The 16,392-nt window shown below is 50.6% G+C and overlaps 1 protein-coding gene across 9 annotated transcripts in view; it reads right to left on the bottom strand.

Annotated features, from left to right (window-relative positions):
• Nucleotides 1-16,392, bottom strand: part of flncb (filamin C, gamma b (actin binding protein 280)) — a 50,664-nt gene that overhangs the window by 31,819 nt on the left and 2,453 nt on the right. For all 9 annotated transcript variants that reach the window (XM_023812789.2, XM_023812796.2, XM_023812790.2 and 6 more), the window contains exons 2-3: nucleotides 5,088-5,336; nucleotides 661-758 (exon numbers count right to left, since the gene is read on the bottom strand). In XM_023812789.2, coding sequence (XP_023668557.2) covers nucleotides 661-758; nucleotides 5,088-5,336 — 347 coding nt within the window. The remainder of the gene's footprint in view (nucleotides 1-660; nucleotides 759-5,087; nucleotides 5,337-16,392) is intronic.

The following is a 16,392-nucleotide window of genomic DNA, read 5'->3' as shown; positions in this document are numbered from 1 at the left end:
CTATAGGTGTAATACATGCTAATACCCCAGCACGAGTATAACTATAGGTGTAACACATGCTAATACCCCAGCTCGAGTATACCTATAGGTGTAACACATGCTAATACCCCAGCTCGAGTATACCTATAGGTGTAACACATGCTAATACCCCAGCTCGAGTATAACTATAGGTGTAACACAGGCTAATACCCCAGCTCGAGTATAACTATAGATGTAACACATGCTAATACCCCAGCTCGAGTATAACTATAGGTGAAACACATGCTAATACCCCAGCACGAGTATAACTATAGGTGTAACACATGCTAATACCCCAGCTCGAGTATAAATATAGATGTAACACATGCTAATACCCCAGCACGAGTATAACTATAGGTGTAACACATGCTAATACCCCAGCACGAGTATAACTATAGGTGTAACACATGCTAATACCCCAGCATGAGTATAACTATAGGTGTAACACATGCTAATACCCCAGCACGAGTATAACTATAGGTGTAACACATGCTAATATCCCAGCACGAGTATAACTACAGGTGTAATACATGCTAATACTCCAGCATGAGTTTAAAGGTGTAGCAAATGCTAAGATGATTCCAGAGTTTTAGGCACCAGCCAGGTGTCTAATGGAAGGTGGCTACATTCGGATTAGCTTACCTGTGGCACCCCCAGCCAATCGTCAGCCTGCTGCATGGCCTCCCGGGCATTCTCCACAGGCTGGTTGGGGTCCCAAGTCTCCCAGTCTGGGCAGAGGCCTGGAGGACAAAGGGATGATGGCATGAGAGAACCTGACTAAAATCACATGACCACAACATCAACCAAAACCTCAACATGACTTTGACTAACAGGCTATTGGACAATGTCACATTACTCAGAAGGCTTTGCCCTTGCAATAAACATACAGGCCATTAAATGTCCTCAGTATCAGTGCTTTTCTGTACCCCAAATCCTTCCTTCAGCCTCCGAGAAGATCACAGAATGCCGCTTTATTGGAATAGCACCGCATGATGTGTGGTAGATTGAGTTAGGGGATTTTACTGGATAAAACACAGGAATGTAGAAAAACCATTACTGGGAACTGATACAGTACCTTCAAGGAGAAGGTTTAAAACGAATCTGAACACAGGAAATTTCCCCCAGAGGAATCAATAAAGTCTTATCAATGAATCCTACACTGGCCCAAGACCTTAAATTGTACGAGTTTTGGTGGCACAGTACTCCTAAGACAGACGTCATCTAATTCATAAGCAGAGCTGCAGACTATCTGCACACGCGGGAACAGTCCGAGAAGATGACATGATACTCAATCTAAAAACTAATCGAAATGAAGAATGGCTGGAGGCCGTTTCATAACGTTTAGCGTTGGCACGCGCGCGGTCGGAGTCACCAACTTCGCTCCTCACTCATGGGGATTCCAGCGGGGGCCTGTCATTTCGGAGCCACATGCGTGATTTAGTGTCCCGGCAACACGGAGTGTCTGTGCAGAACATCAGTCAAAACCGTGGGGCGGTGAGTTTGAACATAGGAAGTCGTATTTCCCTCAGTGAGAAAAGCGCGACTGTGACCGGGGTTGGGGGGGGTTATGAGAGACCTACTGAAAACCATAGTGCTGATATGAAACGTGTATGCAGATGTGCAGGACCTCTTCTGTTGCTGAGCACCTTCATAGGACCGTGCAGAGACTTTCCAAGAGGCGGGTCCCCAAAGCCTATCACATATATGCTAATGGGGGACTCAGGAATGGTGCAGCATGGGAACTGCACAAATTCCAGTAAAGCAGGGCTGCCTTCTTTGCTTACTTGGCTGGCGTGAGATTTTCAGTCTGCACACTCGTTTACATGTATGCAACAGTCTAATTACCTTGTAAATAGTTTGTAGGATTCGAAAACTAGCCCGACACTTTTGATGTAGCTAATTTTAGGTTTATAAAGGAATAATATAGTTTTGCTGTAAGATTTCTTGCATGAGATTGAGAGCCAGAAAGCGTGAGTGTCACGCCAGATGCATGAGAGTCGGCGACCCTGGTTAACGTAAATGAAATCATACCTAACTGGTTTGGGTGGTGAGATTTGCGTTCCTCCTTACAAGCCACCAAAATGTGTCTGTTTTTGGAGCTGTTTAATGGCACCTGACCAGGATCTGATACTCGCACAGTGACACCCTAAAACTCCACTTTGTCTGAAAAACACTCTGTCAAGGGGCCGGAAAACAGCGGGTGCTTCTGTCCTGCAGACGTGGGCGACTTTCCGGGGGTTTCCTGTGAGTCCCTTTTCCTTTACGACACACAGAGCGGATGTCAGAGGTCCTTCGGCCTTCACCTGCACGTCAGGCGCTGCGTACGAGCTGCTGTTTGGCCCCTTCCAGCCATGCGGCCAACACACGCGCAATAACGTAGCTGGCGAGAGAAATGTTTTTACACTTTCCCAGTTTTATTCACTCCCCCCTATACTTTCCATTACACACTGCTAGAGAGCGAAAGCTTGTAAAGCGGACAGGGCTGCTCAACTCGGTCATGCTGCTCCCAACATCTGTGATGATGGCTTGCAGAAACGCTCAGCAGCTTTCCCAGAAGCCCAAGTCACAAAGCAGGAGACACCCCAGATAGGGCGCCAGTGCACTGCAGGGTATCTATTCAAACTCACAAATATGTAAATACGACCAGTAATGAAAGGAGAAAAATTCCCTGTTTGATACAGAAAACAGGGCTTTAAAATCTCTGTTCGGGGATGACCACACAGAGACTCCAGCTTAATCATTAGCCAATGATATGTTTTGAATCAATAAATGATAGGGGAGGGGGTTCTCTGTTGGCCAATAAGCTTTCAGCGAGGGCCAGAGGCCCTGTTGCTCCGCCCATGTATACATCCCTGTCTCCATTTGAAATGGAATCCATCTTAACCAGAATGGGGTGCTGTTAAAATTAAGGGCTGAGGCTGTCTTCTGCAGGCTGGCTCAGCCACAGCCCACAGTGTGTTTATCATCAGTATTATTATGAGTGCCATTAAATGTAAAAAACAGGAGTGAGACGCGGCCGTGTACGGTCATATCTCTGGCATGATATTCCGCGGCTGTTTAGCATCAGACCTTCTAGTCTTGTAAACAAAGCAAAGCCCCCCCCTGCTTCCCTGAACATTCCCATTGGTTCCAGTGTAGCCTTGCAGCCATGCCATAATGACCTTGGAGAGCGAGCTGGACGCCGGGCATGTGTTTGTTTACCCCAACACCTTCTGGCCTGACCAGCACACTGCGGGGCTTCCTGAGAGGGGACCTGCATTGCCCTCCGCACACACACACACACACGCACACAGACACACACACACTGACACACAGACACACACACGCACACACACACACAGACACACACACAGACAGACACACACACGCACACACACACACACACGCACACAGACACACACACACTGACACACAGACACACACACGCACACACGCACACACACACACAGACACACACACAGACAGACACACACACACAGACAGACACACACACGCACACAGACACACACACTGACACACAGACACGCACACAGACAGACACACACACACTGACACACACACACACACACACTGACACACACACACACACACACACACAGACAGACAGACACACACACACTGACACACAGACACGCACACAGACAGACAGACACACACACACTGACACACACACACAGACACACAGACACACACACACACCGCAACACCTTTCGCTCCTCTGGGTTCCATTCAAACTTCATCTAGATACAAAAAATGTTTAGTGCACTGAAAAAATTTTTTACAAGCAATTCAGACCAGATTTGAATTTAATGTTCGAAACCTGTGAATGTTGTTTACGAAGCTGCACGGCACCCAAGACACGATACTCCCTTCTGACTCCAATAAACACCTCTCTCTGAAAGCCCCCCACACCCCCTTCAATGTTCCCCTCCCAATCACATGGAATCCTGTCCTAATTTGGAGTGCTATGGGAAGAGGCTAAAAAAGAATAAACCTGGGACTGGAGTTATGACTCGGGCCCAAGAGGGCTTTACTTGATCCAGGCCAGCTGTCTGGGATGTCCCCAGGCCTGGCCCCAGCTACCCCTGAGGCCTTCTGAATGAACCCACCGCCATCCCTTCGTGGATCCCTGCATTTATACATTAGGCCTGCTTGTCCCATCTGATGGCGCTGTAATAAGCAGGAGTATGTCTTACATTAAGGGAGGGACAAAGGAGTCACAAGTCACGTGACCTTGGCCGGAACCATTTACGGTCCTTACATAGGGGGATATTGAATTAATATAACGAGGGCTTAGCTTTGCTGATGGGCATCTGATGGTGCCACGCCTGTATGCCGGAGGGTCCCTTTAACTGGGTAAAAGCTGCTCTTAGTCAGCAGCATGGTGGTTCACTGGGTAGTACTGTTGCCTCACACTTCCAGGGCAGGGTACTGGCATTCCACCCCACGCTGTGCTTGTGTTTGTCTGGGTGGGCGGGGGGGGTATATGTTGGGGGGGGGGGGGAGTGTTTGCACACTCTGCCTATGTTATGTGGCTTTCCTCTGGGTTCTCTGGTTTCCTCCCACAGGCCACAGACATGCAGTACTTAGGTTAAATGGCCCATAGTGTGTGTGTGTGTGTGTGTGTGGTCTATGTATACCTTACCTTGTGGGGACCAAATGTCCCCACAGCGTGATGAATACGTGTTTTTTTATCTTATGGGGAAATTCTATTTTATAAAAATCAGTGACTGCTATGAAAAACTCTTGTATTTTGTTTGGTTACTTATGGTTAGGGCTGGGTAGCGGTTAAGGTTGTCATAGTTAGCATTTGCATTTTTCCCATTGAAATAAATGAGCGGTCCCCATAAGGATATGTTTACCTTACACGTCTGTGTGTGTGTGTGTGTGTGTGTGTGTGTGCCCTGTCATTATGCCCTGTGCTTCCTGGGAGAGCCTCCAGGACCCCCCTGTATCCCTCTCCAAAAGAAGTGGCTAGAAAATAGATGGATGAATGCATCTAAGAACCTGCTGAGAGATGTTCAGCTTTAGGAAGAGCCAGCTGTAACGGGCCTGAGCTGTTCGCTCACCAGGGGCGCAGTTGTCCACCAGAGCACCCAGAGCTTTGCCGTCCCGCCAGTCCCGGTGGAAGTTATTGATGGGAAGCTGAGGGACCTTGTTCTGGATCCAGCCCAGAAGACGCTGCTTGGGAGTGAGTTTCCTGGCGTCCTCGTCGTCCTCGTCCTCCCACATGGGCATGGAGATGGAGTAGTGTAGGATCAGCGTCCATATCAGCCCCAGGATCAGCTTCAGGTTCCCGTCCACGATGGCCTTACTGTCTGCAAGCGAGAACCGGGAAAAATCGCAGCAATGAGCTCACCTCGCATCAAGGCCACTATCTTTTTATCACTGATAATGTTTGATGTTCCAGCCCAAGTCCTGTTTCATCTAAGTAAACGACTCTGAGGTCCACGGATCTGATTTATGCGGCCAAAAGTTTGATGACAGTATTCCTGATTCCTTTACAAGCCTTCAAGCCAACCTGGACCGAGAGGGACTGAAAAACAATCCGTTTTCATGTACCAACAAACAATGAAATAAAATCTCACAATAGCCGCATCCCTGGCTTCATTCCACTAAGCAGCTGGAACATCTATGTTCACGTGGGGATCACTGCAAACATCTCTCACCAGGAGGGGATTCGGTGAGGCCAGCTGGCAGAGGACGATCCCAGCTGCAGTTCAGCACCCACGCTGGTAGCAGGAACACTAATCCGGGGTTATGAAGTGGACGTGTTTGTCTGAGCGGCACCTGGGGTTTGTTTAGTGAGAGTATGGAGGTTGGGCGGATTTTCCGGAGGTGAAACTCACCTCAGCGTCCCACCTTGCTGCCAAGACCTTGGCCACAGGCTTCCTCGCACACCTGCCGCGCTCGTTCGCGATCAAAATCCCATTTATCGGGAACGGAGCCGGGCTTTAATACGTTACCGCCAGTCCCAGCGGATCAATCTACGGTTAAATACTTCAGCACTTTTCTTACATGACACCATACAGCTGCCTCACATTCAGCTGCTTCCTGCGTCAATTTGGGTCACATCTGATAGAAGATAAATGTAGAATTTGACTTTAAACTCAGAACGTTCCACTTTTATTTGAAAAGTATCAACTTTTAGGTGAAAGTTTATTATGACTTTAATCTCAAAACTTCTTAAAATTAGTATTTCTTTGTAAGTGGCCCTTGTGCTGGTTCAGCACCCTGCAACTGACATGCTTGATCTACATCCGGGACGGGAGAAGCCCTTAAACTCACAGGCTTTGTTTATTAAACAACCTGGGGTCTAAATGTAGAACTCTATTGCACAAGGTTCGAGCTAAACCACATGTGCCCCCATGGGGGAGTGGGGGGAGGGGGGAGCTGCTCGTCTTCAGATATAAGCATTGAGCAGGGTTCAGCGGGTTCTGAGTAACACCGAGATTTAAAGGAACTTTTGATAATGGGGTTGTTCCTTATGCAGATTCCAGGGTGGAAAGAAAAATCCCATTACTGCGCGGGGGGGGGGAGACTGCAAAGACATCCCAGCTCAGACCCCCGCCAGAGCCGCACAGCGGACACGAGCGGCACAGATATCCCACTGCGTCACATGACGCCCGGTGTCAGACCCGTCAGCCGGCACACAGACGGCGCACAGCTGGGGGTGTCCACCATGTCTCCCCAGGGGCTATTTTTCAGGGATCACATGGCCCAATACGGAGGGACATTGTGGACCCGTGGAATGTTACCCCTGAACCTGAACTTCTATCCCAGCAGGAACTCATTCAAGCCGCTGCTTTGTTTATTTCCCTCCCATGGATTTATTCACCTTCTCTATGTGAGACTCATAACCACTACCCCCCCCCCCCCCCCCCCACCCCACACAGATAACAGATAGATAACAAGGGAGGGAGTGCAGGCAAGGAGAAAAAACGGGTTACCTCCCGCTCGGGATACCAACGATTACATTCCAGCGATGTCAGGGCTGAGCCTGATCCCCCCCCCCCCCCCCCTACACACACACACACACACACACACACACACAAAAAAAACGATAAATATAATGTCCATTACTGTATAAGATGGAGTCTCGGGGACAGAGGGGGAGCTCACTTCTGGTACCCACACCGCGAACTACAAATGTATATATATTATGGTCAGAAAATGGGGGACAGCAGCCTGACTGGGGAAAGATCCAACTACCACCCCACAGCGGGGTAAAGGTAGCGGCTCACGGGAGTCTTACTTACACAAAAATGTTCTGAGGGCAGAACAAAAAAAAGATTGGTTCAGAAAGATAACCAATCAGATTGTAGAAGAGGTGGGTCCAACCAATCAGATGTCTTGGACCCATCTCCTGTAGTTGCTCAAGGGCCCAGTGGAGTATAATCACTCCTGGCATTCACAGGATTTGAACCAGCTACCTTCTAACTGTCAGCACAGATCCCTGGCCTCAGAGTCACCACTCCATCCCTGTTAAGCCAAGGGATGACAGGAAAGCCAGCCCAACATGAACCCAGGGCATCAGATAAGCAGTTATGGAAAATGGACGGAAGCCCGAAAAGGACAAACTGCACAAAAAAGCAGAATGTGATTTTCCTCGCTCTCGTCTTCCTCCGTCCCCCCGCCACCTCTGACCGATTCCCCTCCTTCCCTTTCCGGTGCCCCCTAGCTTCTCCTCACAGGGAGCACGACTCCTCAGCACCACTGGGCACATTACACATTTTCTCCAGGATGGGATGGGGGGGGGGGGGGGGGGCGTGTTTGGCTTGGACGGCGACTGTTTCCAGAGACAGAGTGACCATTCTTCCTGCTGCCATTGTTTCAGGGCCGGCCAATCTAACGCCAGGGTAGCTGTGAAGGTTCCAGATGATAGAGAGGGAGACCACGCCCCCTCCCCAGAGGGAGGCTTACTGTTTGTTTGGTTGCCCGGGACAACACAAGCTGGCCACCTCGCCCCTCTGTCAAACACATACTGTTAGAAAGCAGAGAAAAAAGGTCTCTGAGAAACAGCAGCATGTTGTTTGGATAAAGGTGTCTGGCCTATTTCCAGGGCTCCCTCTCCCCCCCTTTTGCCAGGAAAGCGTCACCAAATAGGAGTCAGTAAATGAGATGGAGATGCTTAACGAATAGAGGGCATGGCTCTTAAAAGCCATCGCTTGTTAAATTCGAGCCCGGCGGCCATCCAAAAATTATGTTATGGGTACGGGCCTCATGTTTGGATTTTAGCCATGGTGGGGCGGGGCGGCGGGGGTGGGGGCACGGGGCTGGGGTGCATGGTGACTGGGCCCTGATAATAAATGGCGCTGTGAATCAGAAGGTAGGGTAGCCACTCTGAAGGCCTGTGCAGCAAATCCTTAGTAAGACCATGTTTCTTGCACAGAACTAGACGCAGGTTCCTTGGAATACACCAGGGCTCCTTCCTCCTTCATTCTGCACATCGGCCACTTCCTCTCCTCTATCCTGCACGGCCTTATCGACATACTCGTTTTCCTACAGGTACACACCCGCTCTCCCATTGTCCAAGAATTTCAGCACCACATGGGGGGGGGGGGGGGTGACAGGAAAATGTGATTCCATCACTGGGAAACAAAATAACAAGACCCCCCCTATGGACATCAGACGCCGAGACTCACTTTTTCCAGAATATTCTGCAAACATGATGAAAGCGTGTCAAGATGAGAAAACACGGCCAGGAGTTATGGGGTAGTCGTTTGTCCAGAAAATCAGTCACACGCAAAGGATCGTTGTTGGGTCCAGACAATCGTGTCCACTTTTCCACTTGAACACAGCCATAAACTATGCAATTACAGCTAGCAGATTTTATCCATTTTATACACGTATCAGTACCTTAGAAAGACTGAGCAATGTCAAAATATGAAGAAAATGAGGACTAAATTAGCATTTGTAGAAAAGGATAAGGAGCCTCTCCTGCAGACATCGTCTTTGCCTCTTGATTCACCAACGTGACATTGTCACTGTACTTTCAAGCACTCCTAACGTTGTGACTACGTCTGCCATTATCAAAAGCCTTCACAAAGCCCCAGCTTCAAGGACACTTCTGTCCCCGTCACCTTGTACCACCAGTGTCCTGCAGGCATCATGGTCACATCAGAATTGATCTTACAAGCCCAGGAAATCAGTCTTTGAAAGCATGTGGATGAGATGACAGAGACTATTAGCACTGTCTCCTCCTGTATTCAATTTTTCTGCAGGCTGGGATGGCAACTGTGTATCTGACACACGGCCAAACTGTGTGGGCTTTGTGTACAAATATGAACACTCCAGAAAGCAGCATGGACACAAACACAGAAACGCGTGGTTCCCACATGGTTCAGATGCTCAGATGGTGGATGCTTGCCTTGATGGTTCCACCAACGCTTCGCTATTACCTGCGTTTTCATCCCAGACCAGACACAGTGCTGCATGTCCCCCTCTCCCAGAGACAATGCCATTAAGCAGCCTGTAGACCCCCAGAGCTGGAGGACATCCCAGTAAGAACATGAGCGTAACATGGAGCTCAAAACGGGACGTCTGAAGCACCACTTCAACTTCACCTCTGGGCTTGACAATAAAATGACATGCTTTATTGGATGAACCCCAATCTCCTGCAGTTAGCGACAGATGGTTCTGGACACAGTCTGGTCTGCGTTGACTGAGCTACAAAACATGCCGTGCCAATACCACCCCCCCCCCCACTCCATTCTCTGGAGTCTCCTGGCAAGACAGCTGGGAGGCTCCTGAATTCCAGACACATACAACAGAGCAGAAAGTCAGCCACAGCAGCTGGACAAACTTTCAGAGTGTAATTTAAACTTCACAGCCACTGCTGAGCACCGGAGCCAGCAACTGAAAAGGCCCTTGAACAAAAAAACCCACTATATTTAGAGACCTAAATCCCACAGACAACTGAAGACAACACTCCTGACATTTAGTCTATTTCACAGGATGCGACCGATTAGTTCATTCAGAATTCGTCAAAATATGTTAAAGGCTAATGCTATCTTGCTAAAAATGATTTGAGTAAACACTCCAGTCCCGAGCAGCCGGAACCAGCACCGCTTTCAATACGATTCCTATCGTGCACTTGAATTCTGCTTTAGAGAACCAGGATGCGGCTCAGAGAGAGAATCAAACGAAAAATACAGGCAAAAGCTGCAGACGCCTAAGGTTACCGCGGAGCAGCAGACATAAGCTCACCCTGAAGGTGCTGTTTTCTTTGCCTTAACTGCTGTGTAGATGACCCTGGTCCAAAGAACAAGGACATATTTTACAGGCCTGTGTCATTCTAGCCATAAAGTAGATTAAATGCCCATGAAGACGGAGGTATAAAAATGTCCCTCTGTGTGTAACTTTCTCATAGAGAAGGTAGCACCGGGCATTCAGTCCAACTGGCACAGCGAAGCGGGGCCATTATTCCCCCACAAAGGCCCAACCCCGACCCTGGGCCTCCGTGGGGAGCTAACTGGTGATAAAGGTGCCTCTCCATCATGAACAAAGGCCTGAGCAAAGGCCCCGCTGGATAACTCTCAGATGGGAGAAGAGGCAGGGGTACTTCCTGGTCTTGTTAAAGCAGGAGGCATAAGAGGGGCCAATGAACCCATCCAATGATATGTTTTAAATCGGTGGGTGACAAGAGAAGGGGCCAATCAGCTTTCGAATGGGGCCAGTGCCCCTGCGGCCCCACCCCTGTATACTCTCCTGAACAGACCAGGAATTGTAAGACAGAATAATAAAAAGGCTGTCCTCCGGTGTCAGAAGTACGGCCAGGAGGATCCCGTCCGTCTCGAAAAATGTTGGTCAAATAAAAGGAGAAAAGCCGCGTCCGGATGCACTGTTCCAGAAAGAGCATTGAGTGAGGGCTCCAAACACGCCACGGGGCGTCAGATGCCGCATTGCTCTGTTAATCTTGTTTTGTGGGGGCCTTCCTTGCTTCTTCCTGGTTTATGGAAATGACTGGGTGCCCCCCCACCCCCAGCAGCCCTCAGCTGTCACCCAGATCCCTGAAGGCCTGGTGGGGCCGCGCCTCCTCCTATCCCGTTACCCCCCTGCTTCCACGGGTCTCGCCACACAGGGCACCTTGTCCGACGGCCCAGCCCTCAAACTGCCCCCCCCCTCCCCTGGGCTGTCTGCGGTGCTGCGAGTGAAGCAGGAATGAGGGAAAGATAGTCGGATGGGCGCAGTATCGTCCTGGCCTGCAGAAGACCAGCCAGCGGCCCGCTGGAGCACAGGCACCACATCCAGAATAATCCGTGTGAGGTGGGGGGTGGGGGGGGGGCTTGCTCTGGGCTGTTCTTGCATCATGGGACACAGCAGCTGCCTGCCACACAACACCAATCGGGCATCTCGGTGATCATGAGCCCCGGCAGGTCACACAGATGGCGAGCCCACAGCCATCCAGGGAAGCCGAGCCGACCGCAACTGCGTCTGCACAGGCTGCAGGAGGCCGGGTCGCATCCCTGCCCAACATCTGCGCAGGTGTTAGATGCATCCATGCTCTAAGGAGTCTGGAAAATATCCCAAAAATGTTCTATGCCACCAACAGGGAGTGGGACACAAAAGGCATTAATTCCCCATTGAATTAATATCCTCTGGGAGGGGGCTAGTCTGGGGGGGATAGTCTGGGGGGGATAGTCTGGGGGGGATAGTCTGGAGAAGCGAGAGGCGTCTGGATCTGCAGAAGCCTGGAGTCATGCTGCTGGGATGACATAATCGCTGGACCGCAGACAGCTGGCTACACCTGACACCGCAACCCCCACCCCCACCACCAGTTGCCAGCACTGGTCAGGACTGGCTGCATCTACCCAAGCCACTCCAGACGCCTCGTGCCGTCGACCGCCCCGAAACCACAGCTTCCCGAGAAACTTCCGGAAACCTCCCCTCAGCCACACTCCATGTCCTGGGTCCTAGTTGCCCGAGAAACAACTGTGTAAACGGTCGGGCTTGCGGGCCAGAACCACAGCCCGCTTGGCCCGTACGACGTGGGAGAGAGTGGAGGAGTCCATAAGATAAATGCCCCTCCCCCACCCCCCCAAAAAGGGAAGGGGTGAATAGATGGTCTCTAACAGCCCAAGGACAACACCCGCCAGCCAAAAAGCCATACACAATGTTAGAGAAACGTCACAGTAACGCCACACACAGCGACGCCACCCTCGCAAATGGCCATAAAGTCCTGTAACCCTCCTCAGTAACGAGGTCCCACTCATGGCGCCAGTCCTCCAAGCTAGGGGGAGCTATTTATAGAGTCCCATCCATCTTTCTATCTGGTTCATCTTGACACGGGCCTCTAAGCTGGACCTCCAGGCCGTGTCATATCCTGCCATGATGTCCCCTCCCCCCCGCATCACCACGGGACCCACTGGGAAGGCACTTCGTAACCCATCTCACCGTGGCTGCACTCCGCGTACCCGTACGGTTATTTTAAAACCCCCGGGAAACGAGCCGGAGGAGATCGGCCAATCCGGGGCCAGAACTTGTACTTCAAAGCATCATTAATTTCCCAGATGTACCCGGACCCCTCGCCCCTTCATTAAACGTGAAGTCATCGGCGATTTGGGTTTGGGAGCACAGGATGCAAGGGCAGCAGACGTTCCTGAGCAGAGACGTGTTTGTTTTCAGCCGCCGTGTGAGCTTCCAGCAGCTATAAAAGACAGAGATGTTATCAAGATGGGGACTTTCCACCAAAAGGACTCGAGGGTCACATGTAGGGTTTATGTGGACACTGACCTAAAATGAACTCTCTAGCCATCTCGCACCGGTGGACCCAGCACTCGACACAGCTAAAAAAACGATCATCGCAACAGATCCTGTGATTCTAATTCAGCAACAGAGGGGGTCGTGACCCCCTCCCTCCTGGATGGTGGAGAGGCTCGAGGCGGATGCACGTGACCCCCCCAAGGGCATCGGCAGCCTGACAGCCAGAATAACGAGCTACGGGTTCAACGTCGGCCTGTGTGTCTGAGAGGGGAGGACAACATGATTATTGAACGTGGGGCTGAAAGGCAGGAATCGGTGGCAGAATCACTGGCACGGCTTAGCCAATCCGCTGGCGGCACCGTCATGTGCATTTTTCCCAGAATACCCTTCACAACAATAAAGATCATTCTTCTACAGACAGCCCCCTTGTTGGAGGTGCCTTTTATCCTTAGGGACATTTTTACTGCAGACTCCATGGAGCACAACCAGCCGCATCTTGGGCAAATGAATGAGAGCCAGAGGAACAGGCACGTCTTCGTGAACACCTTGGGGGGAGGGGTTCCTGAAATAAATGCTTGTCGGTAAGCTTCCTGAACCAGACACCCAACGCCCAACCCTGCCTCTGTGACGCAGGAAAAGAAGTTACTCTGCACCCACTCTGCGTTCAAGGCGCTAAAGACCAGTGCACAAGCAAGCACCGTATCCATATCCGGGCAACCGTGGTCTCAAATCCTAGCAAAAGCAGATTAAAGTGAAAAACATCACGGAAAACATCTAATAAGAATTCATCACGGACACACATTGTCTTGATCGGCTGTTGCTTCTGGGCATGTGTTGTAATGCGGGTTGTGTGTGCTGTTCAACAACATTTAACGTTTGATGGTTGTTGTGATTAGTACAGGTGTTGTATGTTGTCTTTCTCTTTTCAGCAGACATGGAAGCAGATTATCTGTTTTGTTTTTTTTTCTTTTCTCTTCTTTTTTCTTTTCCTCTCTCTCCCTCTCTCTCTTCCCCCCTTCTTCTCCTTTGTTCCCCCCCCTCCCTCTCCTTCTTTTGAGGAACTAAATAAAAATATAAAATAAATAAATAAATAAATACATAAATAAATAAATACAAATAAAGTAGTCCTCCGCAGAGGGGGGGTGGAGGAGGGAGAAGAAAAAAAAAGAAAAACATCACGGTAAACAGGTGCTTTTACAGCAAAAATATCATTGGGAGGAAAAATAAAATCGCTCCCGGCACCCGAACACACTCGGAATTCTGGGAAACGGCTCAAGCTGTTGTCAGAGAGAGGGTGAGGAGACAGATGTCGTCCCTCCACCCCAAAAAACAGAAACGCCCCCCCCATTCCACAGGAACGTGTTTGGTGCACGTTTCTATTATAATTCTTTTTGATTGTGCCGGAGTTGATTTCCTTCCACAGGTGCCATGGTAATCAGGCCCAACAAGTTCCACTTCTGAAAAGAAACTGTCTGCTAACTCGACTCCGGAGGGCAGCAAATTGGGTCTGGATCAGAGCCCTGGCCTAATGATGGCAGAACGTCATGTTAATGGTTAATGGGGTAATCAGAGCGAATCGAGTGTCCCTCACTGACAATCCTGGGGGGGTGTGTGCATGAGGCTGGGGGGGAGGGGGGGCTATTCTAGAACATTCCTTCGGGCTGAGCTGACTGGCTCTGACACATGGTAACAATTAGAGACAGTGTTGCAAAGGGCGAGAGAGAGCGAGAGAGACAGAAAATGCTGGCTCTGTCAATTCGCTCAGCCCCCAGTAAAGGGAGAGCAGCTGTGCAGCTGCAGCTGGGGTACTTGGGGGGGGTTGTCATTCACAAAACGAGAAACACATTCCCCCAGCCTCCGAACAGCAATACGCACAGATCGTTCTGTGGCACCTGGAGCCCACGGGGACGTTTCAGCCTGCCGGAGACGTACGAGCAAGACGCCGTTGAAAGTTCCCTGAGGAACCTTCAGCTTAGACACCAAGCAAAGCCAGACACAGCCATTAGCGGGGCCAGGCGGCCCGTCAAGTCTGACCTCAGGCACAGGCAGTTAGGGGACACCCCGGGAGGCTAGCAGCGCCCCGACGGCCACCGCACGCGGCGGGGAGCCAGCTGACATTAATTCCCGCGAGCTGATTTCCTCGTCATCGCGGGCAGAATCTCCGACGGTAAATCCGCCATGGCCAATGGTATCAGAGTTTGATATTGGGGGAAAACGCAGCTTAATTTCATTTAATTTAATTTAAAGGTATATTTACAGGGGGGACAAATGAAGCCAAGTTAATTATTTGGGGGTACATTTCCCCCCCGCCCCGGGTCCTACACCCCTGGCCACAGGCCATGTTCCTCCATTACGTTATTACATGTGAGCACATGACCCACTGACGGTTCTCCAAGGGGGTGGGCTGGCTACCATAGCAATGCTGCCCCCCCCCCCCCCCAACCCCACTGACCTCTCTGTTTGACCCCTCAGTCAGAAAATGCACCCCCCGCCCCCGCTCCCTTGACCTCGCCCCCTCATCGCTGCATTGGGGGGTGTCAGCTATTTTAAGCACCTGTCACTGCAGTCCATCCAGAGCCTGGAGAGCAGTTGCTGTCCCATCAGTCACTCCTTCAAAGGCCCGAGGGAAGTTTGTCCAAGTCAGCTGTGACCCCCCACCCCTTCCCAGCACAGTAACCCCCCCCCCCCCCCAACCCAAATCCTCAGGTGCCTCCCCTCCCCCACTTCCACCCCAGATTTTAATATCGGGTCTGCACTTAACCAGCAGGCACATTTCCAAAAAAAAGGGGGGGCAGGGTATTTCATGGAGACTGTATGAGTCATAGACACCCGGTGTGTGCATGTGTGTGTGCGTGAGTGTGTGCGCATGCCCGTGTTTCCTTACACGTGCACATGTGACTGCCATTTGATACGCACTGCTCGCGGGAATGATTTCCTGGAGGAGCCCCAGCCAGTGACAGCGGTCACAAACCCTGAGAATCACTTCCTTTGAGGGGGGGGCTGGGGGGTCCTGGGTGTTTTCCAGGACTAATGATACCTAAACCCCAATACGCACATTGAGAAATCTGCCACTGCTAACCTTCTGGAAAGATCTGCCTCATACACAAAGTCATTCTAAAAACAGGGCTCACTTACTCATCTTCCGTCCATCTAGTTGTTTTCCTTGATAATTGCGTGTGCTGGGTGGTTATCAGCTGACCAGAGGCTATTACGACATAGGATGCCATTTCCCATTAATGGGCAAGCTCATAAACCGCACCTTAGCGCAGCTACGGGACATAGAGGAGCACGTCTGACCCAAAGCCTGCTGAATTTCAAGCAAATTGAGCCATTGGCTCTCAGAATATTAACCGGATATTAACCGTTAGCAGGAGCGGCTGTCTATCGTGCCCCGCGTGACCTCAGCGCCTCCATCGGGGCGAAACTTTCCGCTCGAGCTGTCAGGATCCGCCGCGTTTGCCCCGGCCGTGAAAGCCGGCAGATCGCAGTCGGGACTGCTCTCATTTTAGGGCCAAATCATCTCCCTTCGCTGAACTGTAAATTGTTACACAGAGGAATAAATCAGACAAATTGTGTAAAATTATAACGTCGGGGAAGCCGTTAACTGTTAAATCTAGATTTACGGTTTTTAATGGATCAGTGGTTCACTTGCTGAGCCGCTAAAAGTGA

Source organism: Paramormyrops kingsleyae, chromosome 3 (genome assembly GCF_048594095.1).
Source record: "Paramormyrops kingsleyae isolate MSU_618 chromosome 3, PKINGS_0.4, whole genome shotgun sequence".
NCBI classification, from domain to species: Eukaryota; Metazoa; Chordata; class Actinopteri; order Osteoglossiformes; family Mormyridae; genus Paramormyrops; species Paramormyrops kingsleyae.
The sequence above is the reverse complement of the archived record's forward strand: the minus strand, read 5'-3'. Positions and strand labels throughout refer to the sequence as shown.